The 8896-nt window shown below is 42.0% G+C and overlaps 1 protein-coding gene across 2 annotated transcripts in view; it reads right to left on the bottom strand.

Moving 5' to 3' along the window:
• The window catches only part of LOC139606674 (receptor tyrosine-protein kinase erbB-4-like), a 298222-nt gene extending 289818 nt beyond the window's left edge, over positions 1–8404 (bottom strand). For both annotated transcript variants that reach the window (XM_071459072.1, XM_071458981.1), the window contains exon 1: positions 7835–8404. In XM_071459072.1, the coding sequence (XP_071315173.1) occupies positions 7835–7913 (79 nt within the window). In that variant the 5' untranslated portion in view covers positions 7914–8404. The remainder of the gene's footprint in view (positions 1–7834) is intronic.
• Positions 8405–8896: the final 492 nt, after the last annotated feature.

An 8896-nucleotide genomic window follows, 5' to 3' on the forward strand; every position in this document is an offset into this window, starting at 1 on the left:
GGAGTCTCCATGATAGACACTTTCATTTATTGCATTTTTTTCAAACATTTGTACAGTAATCTGTTTACATTTTAGAATAGCACTATTAATGTTATTTTCTGTTGAAGTGATAGCATGTTTGGTGCAGCCATTTTTCATCCTCGCATAGATAAACTGTTTCCCACTAGAGTGTGAATATCTCGTCTCTCGCTCCCTCTCTTGCTCCCAGATGTCTCCTTACAGCTGCCATGACTGACTGCAAACTCATTTATTACAGGTCACAAACGCCAAGTGCTTCATTTAAAAGGACGCCACCCCCCCACCCCCCCCACCCGAACACCCCTGCTGTAACACAAGTGAAAAATCGTCCTGCAAGAACAGGGCACACCGCTCCATTAGCACTAAACGGAAGCCAACAGCTTCCCAAAAAATGGGAATGGGGTTTGAGCAGTGGGGGCAAAACAGAAAGACAGAGGGGTTAGTTTTGCGACATACCTCATTCTGCTTGAGCTATGGTAATAACAGTGTGCACAGCAATACCGCACACAGTGAACAGTTTTTTTCAGAGGCAAAAATACGTTGGGCTCTTTATATGAAAAGAGAGAGACCTCTTGCAAGTATACTGACTAATTGACCAACTGAGTAGTTAAGAAAATTTATTTTTTTTAATCTTAATCAGTTTTTTAAAAATGACTTCAAACCTTAAGCCACATCTCACATCCTGAGGCGATTGCGTATTTATTCACACACACAAATCATCAAATCAAGATTTTGCGTGAAGCGTGTGTTCCGCCGGCCATATCCGATATCACTCAAAGCCCGTCTGTAATTACATTGTAAATGCAGATTAGCTATGAATATTTTAGAAGGGGATTACTAAAAGAGGAAAGAGACAGAGAGGGAGAGTGAGTCGAGAGAAATCAGCCCTTTAACACACACCCACATGCAGAACTGCATGAAAAGCTCGTTTGAAGGTAGAGCTAGTCTTTCATGCCCAAGTTGTCAGCCTATTATCATCCTTTCATATGTTCGCCACCATTATTAGCTGTGAGCAGGAATAGAAAAAAAAAAAAAGAAAAAAGAAAAAAAAAACACAAAAAAGTAAGAATAAAACACATCACTCCAATATGTCAGGCTGTCGCTTCACAGAGAAAAAAAACATGGCAGACCAACTCTTATCATCGGACTCTAATTCTAAAACATGGCGGTAATGAGTGTGTCTTAACAAAGATTAGCCATAATTTCTATTGTCATTTTAATGCTCCCGCATTATGTGGAGGCTTACAAAGCCACAGATGAAGGCAGAGGGTGGGCGGAGGAAGAGGAACGAGCAGACACTGGAGCAGAAAGAGAGTCTCTGGAGCATGGTTAGTCTGTCAGTCACCCTCTACCCCCTCCCCAACCATGCAGCCACACACACAAACACTGAGAAACAGTCACCGCACACGCACACGCACACACACACACACACACACACACACACACAAACATGCATACAGTGTATGCGCATGTTTGCCAGACCCTTTGTCACCACATTTTGAAACCCTCAAAATGCGGTTGTCAAAAGGCTTGGTGCCTGACAGCCTCCTGCAGCCCTCCAGGAGGATGCGGAGGACAGACGGGCTTATTGTGAGAAGAGTAGCAGCAACAACAAAGGGGATCAAAAGTCTCACAAACTGACAGACATACATGATGCGTTCAGGCTCCCGACAACTACATTGTTGAGTGAACACAGGAGTGAGGCTTACAAGGGCTGGGATGTCACACATTTGCCTTATACTTCAGAGTGATGGCCCAGGGTGAAGGCACTATGAGTGTGTGGGTATGTGTGTGTAGTGAGTGAGTGTCATGGGAGTGCGTGCGCCAATGTGTGAGGCACACTGGCACCAGTCTGCACAGGTGGACGACATTATGTGAAGCCTATTAAAATCAATGTGCGGCCTTCTAAAGGATATTATGTAGACATCAAAACTTTATATGCTTAGAATATTAAATGTAAAAATGTTGATGCAATTGTTTGTTTGATGTATTGCAAAAAAAAAAAAAAAAACCACAAAAAAACTTTAGAGAATAAAAGCATGCTATTTTTTAAAGAATTGTGCAAATTGTTTAATTTTGAATATAAATAAACTATGTGGTTTTATTATTTACATAAATGACAGACTTTCACTTTTGTACAAGTTACTTATTTCCTCTGATAGTGGACTGAAACCTTTCAGCAACAGTGGTGCAGAGAGAATAAGTCTAAGCAGGGATTTTTGACTGACAGTAGTCTGCACTGTGCATGACACCGCATCATTCAGTCTCTTTTCTTGAGTGTTGTTTGTGTCGCTTCCATTACAGCACTCTCAAAAAAAAAAAGCTTGAGTGTTACTAGAAGCCCTGAGAATTTCATTGTTTTTCATCCTGTAAGCTCTTCTTGGTGGCCCTAAACACACATTTGCCAACCTAATTAAATTGCAGTGGATTGATTTCCCCACTACTGAAACTTAGTCCCCAATCTGTCTTAACTAGCTGTGGTATATTGTCAAAGATATCAAGCAGGACATCGCTTGTGTTTGTGTATGTGAGTGTTTGTTGCTCTACCTTGCTAATGAAGGACTTTAGTTGCTGTGTTATTCAGCACTCAGGGCCTTTGCTGCACAGAGGCTATCAGTATTTCTATTTGCGTGTCTCTCTCTTGCTCCTGTCTCTTTCATTCTCGCACACAAAGCTCACTCAATTTACCAAAAGCAAAAAAGAGAAACCATAAAACAGGAGGAACATAGAGGGAGTGAAAAACGGCAACAAGCATTCCATTTTCTACAAACCTTATCGAGTCTGCAGTCGTCTAATTGCGTGTAAACCAAGCTTCAAACATGGAATTTGCATTTTAAACACATGTGATAAACAGCTGGCCACATTAAGCATGAACAGACACTGGTGACACTCCAATCCAATTATGACATCCTTCACAAGAAGGACGTTTAATAGCTGAGCCGACGATGATGCATGGCAAAACACATGCACATGTATGCATGGTGCATCTATAACTGCAGGTGATAAATGAGGGTCCTGTGCTTGTAAAGGTCACAAAGGATATGATCCAATCACTTCCGTTGGCTGCAGACAGTCTGATTAGTTATGAGCCCATCAACATGTCAAAACTGAGAAACAGCGTCTGCGCTCATGTCTCCAGAATGGAATAGTTATGTTAAAGTCCTCTTGTCACCCATAACAAAGAAATCTGTGGCAATCGAATGCATTTTTGAAGAATATGATACAAGTATAAAAGTTATAAGTCCCTGTGGTAGAAATTGAAGAAACTCACAGTAAAATCACAGCAGGTTAAAAACAAAAAACACCATTAACACTGTAGATTCACTTGAGTCGGCTGCTGCACACACACCTTCAGTCCCTGTTGGAGCATTAGAGTGATTTTTCATTAGGGATTCTTGGGTGGCATTATGGATGTTGCACATGTATTATTAATGCCAGTAGTCCAAAGGCAGTTTGTTTGTTGAGAAGTGGAGAGATTTATCTGAAACTTAATGGTTTCCACTCTTCTGCAATGAAACCACAGTGAGAATTAGACAAACAGAAGGCTTTTTATTCTTTATCTGACTGCAGGGTGAAATCCCCGGGGAGGAAAACATAATAAAAATGGTCAAAATGTCTTTTCTGTAGCAAATATATTTTTATTTTCTTTTGGCTGCCAGTAGCATATGGACAGTAGACTGCAATAATTATGCTTTTTTTTAGTTTTTATCATTGTCATGTAAAGGAAAGTTCAACAAAAACTCACCAGAAAGAGGAAAACAATAATGTAATCTCGAGCTAATAATTCACATTTACTGAATAATCACATTTTTTCTTCCAGCTGGCATTGATCAAGTCTTTCGTTTCATATTTGTAAAAGAAAGACATGATAATTTAGTATTAAATTACATTAGTTTATTATATTAGTTCAGCAGATGTTGCTATGCAGACGATCGATGGCCTTAAGTTGCTCACCCAGACTGAGTCGAGGAGACGAAAGCACAGAGGTTCACATTCCTTTTTCCGACAACTGGAAGTGGATCACCACCTAATCAAAGACTGCCATTCTTCTAATAAAAACCCTGGTGGCGGTGGAGGGTCAAAGCTCCTTTAACAGGCGACAGCAGGGAAAGATATGACTGTAAGAGGGCTTTGTGGCGAAGCGGAGCTGTGTGGGCCGCCAAATGTGACACCATTCTTTCCCATCGCTTCAGAATGGGAGAAGAAGAAAAAAAAATACACAACGATGAATAGTGTACAAGAAGTGTCAGTGTACAGCGTGGTGAGAGACAAGAGAGAAAAAGGAAAAACATAATAAATCCTCATGCCTCCTTTCTCTAACTGAGTCTCTCTCTGTGTCTCATTTGACCCCTTGTAAATATTTTGATATACTATGAACTCACATATCAGCTACACACTGGATGCGCACTGTCAGTTTCAATCCAGTAAACAGTGGCTGCTACTATAAAATCAAGGCTGTAGTAGAGGGTATAACCACCCAACTACCCTTCAACTGTTCTAGAGAGCAGCTCATCCACCTTCTGAGTCAAAGCTAAATTAAGGAAAGAAGAAACTGCTTACAGCAGTAAAACATGCAGGGTCATTTAAGGATGTGGTTTATCTTCTAACTTGCAGTTATGACATTAATTGAAAAAGCATCCACTCCACATATATATGTATATACAGTATATACACACACACACACACACATATCACACTGCATTGGGAAGAGATGATTTGACTCCTGCGAACAAAATATGAATATTCATAAAGATTGATAGAGTTTTGGAACATGGCCATACGTTTCAGGATCCACAGCTGGATGTGTTTCCCACCTCTGGCCTCCAGCTCCAGCATACAGCAGCAGTCAGACGGAGAGCAGGGTGCAGTGCAGGGACCCTGTGGCACACTCAGCATCTTGCTGACATGTTCCCTGCTGTTTTATGAAAACCTATCAACTCCTGTCTTATTAGGTGATATTTGCGTTTAACAGATATTTCACGGTTCTGTATGTAGGCTGGGAAAATGACAGAATTTGTGACAGATTTTCAGCAGTAAACAAAAACATGAAAACATGGTGGTCTAGAGAAGCTTCTGATTTCCACAGTTGCTGAAAAGGTGACATTTTAGAGAAATGTCACACCAACATGAATGGGATCAAACCTTTACATGAATTTAGCCGCTTTATCACGGAGCTTTACCTTTTTAATGGCTCATTAGGGGGAGATGCAAGCTCGCATCAAAGCAGCTTATGGAAAAAAAAAAAAAAAAAAAAAACAATCGCTGAGTGCGCAGGTTGGCATACGTGTTCACGCACAAACACAGAAACATCTTCCATCACTGTGCCTCTCTCTGCCAGTTCCCCCTCACCGTCGGACCTTAATCCGCGTTTACGCAGATTCACACACTGATATTTATATAATCCGCTGTGTGTGTGTGTGTGTGTGTGTGTGTGTGTGTGTGTCTTTTCTGTTCCTTTAACTTCAAAACACATTCTACAAGATCCAGAGCTCTCCCTGGGCTGGGAGCAGCCTGGCAATGACAGAGACAATCACCGCTGTCACCTTCATGCTGGATTCTCTCGCTCCCGAGGAATAGGTTCTAGAAACACAGGTCCGTGAAGTAGCCCTGAAGGGAATCATACTTTTAAATTGTATTTGCTCAGGGAGTATGAAATGTGTTTGACGTCATTTCCTGAAGGCGCTGTAAAACATCCCTTTGAGTGTTAATATGAATTTGGTGGAGTTTAGACTTAGAATCCAATTTACTGAGATGAGTGAGAAAATAAATAAATACAAACTGTCTCAGACTGTGAGATATTTTTTCCTAACTGGTCCCCAAATCCAAAACCCAAACGTTTCTTGAATGCATCGCCCTTTCCTTCGCACTAAAGGGGAGTCAGCGTCTCCAGCTTTCCTTTAAGGGTGAAACGGTATAAACAATAAAAAGCGTTAGGAATAATTAATCCGAACGCGTTTTCATCATTTTAACACAGAGCAATGCCACGACACGCATCCCTCCCTAAACTCTCTCCCTCTTCTTTAAACCGCATCCAGCTTTTTAATTGAATCACTCTCTGCTCGGGGTAAGGCTGTGGAGACGTGGGTCTTATTAAGCATATCACGGTGGTTGGCCTGTGCGTTACATTGTGCGCATTCAACGGTTGTGAGATCAGATTTAAGGGCATATATTGCATAAAAGTGTTTTTATTTCTCTCTCAAATAAAGATGAGCTACTGGAACTGAGTTTGTTTGAAAAACAAGAAGTCTTCCTTCTTTTAGGCAGCAAGATCAACAGAGCATAATGAGACAAAAGTGTCAACTCGTTAATAAATGACTACAGAAAAAACATGAGGCATAATCTGACAGAGAATGGATAGGCTGCAAGAGGTATTATCTCACATCCACTGCATATTTTCAACACTGGCTTGAACTGTAAGATAAAACGACTTTTGTGCTTTTAAGACTCAATATTGTGGTGTGTATGGGCAAGATTTTCATTCGTTTAGCCTATGTGCGTTATTTAGGGTTTAATCCAATCTTCCCATATTAATCACGTCAACACTGGCTCTAAATAGGTGCTTCATAGTTTCACAGAGCGGGTAGAAGGACCATCGCTAAAGGCAGCGTGTGTGTTGTGTGTATAGTCTTATTTCCATCGCCGTCCCGCCTGAGGGGTATTTGCATGATGATGATGATGAAGGTAGTGTTTTGCTTCTGTAGGCTATATTCGGAAAATATTTATTATTTGGAAACCTCTCTCTCTCTCATTCACACACACACACACACACACACACACGATCACTTGGTGAGCGCACCTATGAGTCCCTGTGCGTAAAGAGCGCCGCTGCGCTGTACAAACGGTACTGCCACTGCCTGTGTGATGGTGACGCGCGCTACAAGGCTGATTATCAAAGTGTGGTCTGCACGAACCCTGAGGGGACTCGCTTTAAAACGAGGAATAATGTAATTTCACGGTAATCCGCTTTGCTTTATCCCGTTTACAGAATGCATATGGATGAATGTTCACCAGTTATCACCCTTTGCACAGGTGCGGGAGTTACACAGATCAGCACTAAAAAAACAACAACAACAACGATACTGTTTCAAACTAGTCCCGATATGACTTTTAACTTAAAGTGCTTAGGTTGGTGTTCTTGAAGTGGCAACGCGTCCTGACCGGCTGCGCTGTTTCAAACAAACCGAGAAAAGGGGGTTACACTACAGCTTATCATCCCTATTGTCATTGTTTTTAGAGATACACTCTGCAGGGGAAGAGGAAAAAAACACAGTCAAGGAGGAACTTTAGACAGAGTCTCGCAGAAGACAGCTTGTGCATCCACAGGAGGGAAGACAAGAGCACAGTAGACTGTTGTCAAGCGAGGCTGTTACTCTCTGTTTGTCCACACTGAGTCTAAAGGACACGTGTGATGGACATTAAATGCTCTCCTTTCTCTCCAAATTCAACAGTGCCGCTCTGTGCACGAAGGAGACAGAGCAAGCCGCTCGCTTGGCTTCATTCAGCTTAACACAGCACATATGCACCGCTACAACCTGCAATCTGCTCAGAGTGTCACCTGTGTTTCAGTTGCACCCTGTACGTCATCCCTCTTTCACCGTAACTGTTTCAGGCGTTTCTCCAACAGTGCGAGTCATGGTTGATAGTGAAAATCACAGCAGATTGACACCATCATGTCACACGCGTAAAAAGGTTAAAACATAAACGCAAAAGTATGCTCGATGGACAGTTGTGCCACTGCGCTCAGTGCGCACCGACCTGCTCCACAGACATTCTACAGAGCTGCGCACCGGGCAGCAGACGGATGCCATTCACTCACCTGATTGTGAAGAGCTCGACCCAAACAAGAGGCAAGTCAGGAGATAGCCGAAGCAACACAGGGCTGTCGTTGGTTTCATTGTTGTGCTTGGCAATTATCCCCTTTAAATTCACATGTCCAGCGGCGTATCCTTGCTTGAAACAGCCAGAAAGGATGAGGCGTTTGCGTTTGAAGCCTCTTCAGCCTGTGAGTTTGAAGACTTTAGTCGCTTCTGACTAAGTTCACAGTTTGTTCGACTGTCCTCCGCCTCCTCTCTCGGTGCCTGCAGGCTGAATTTGCGACTGACGCGAAAGCAGAAATAGTCGAATATTAGTTTCCAAGGCGCGCACAGTAAAGCTTGTCTAAACAGTATAAAGCAGTACTCATGCCATTACTCCCCGAGTTGGATACAGTATGCAGCTGTAGACTCGTATTCTTCAGACACACCTCCGAGCCTTTTAACTCCTCCCACAGACACTGTGATTGGCACAGGTGCCCGACGATCACCCTAAACCCCGCCAGCCACAACTGCATGAGCGCCACCATTGGCTGACATGAGATGCCAAAACCCCTTGAATTTGTGCGTCGGCCCCGTTGCACCTGTCACACTGAACACGGTAGAGATGAATGCTTCGAGAAGGATATAGAGGTGTAATTGGTAAAATGGAGCTGAATGCTACTTACAGGTGGCTTTCCCATGCGCTTTTGCAGATCTTACCCAGATTTGATATAGAGAGATATTGGAAGTGTTGTTTATTTAATACTGAATTTAACTGTGAGCACTATACTTGCGGAGTGCAGTGACAGTGATGCTCAGAACTAGAATGGATTTAATTATATATTACCAGATTTATAGTGACTTAATCTTTCATTTTTTTGTTTTCCTTCAATTTGAAGTTGCTTTGTTTTTTTGTTTTTTTTTACATAATCAGGCAATGAAGAAAAAGCATTTTGACAGCAAAATTATAACCCAAGAGATTTTTTTTTTCATGCTGCATTGTAAGCAAAGCTTTCCATTTTTCCTCACTTATCAGAGTACATGACTGTTGAAGGCAATATCTCTCCATACCCAGGGTAATCATT

This window comes from Trachinotus anak, unplaced genomic scaffold (assembly GCF_046630095.1).
Source record: "Trachinotus anak isolate AG129_WGS33_773 ecotype Australia unplaced genomic scaffold, CSIRO_AGI_Tana_v1 ptg000001l, whole genome shotgun sequence".
Lineage (NCBI taxonomy): Eukaryota > Metazoa > Chordata > Actinopteri > Carangiformes > Carangidae > Trachinotus > Trachinotus anak.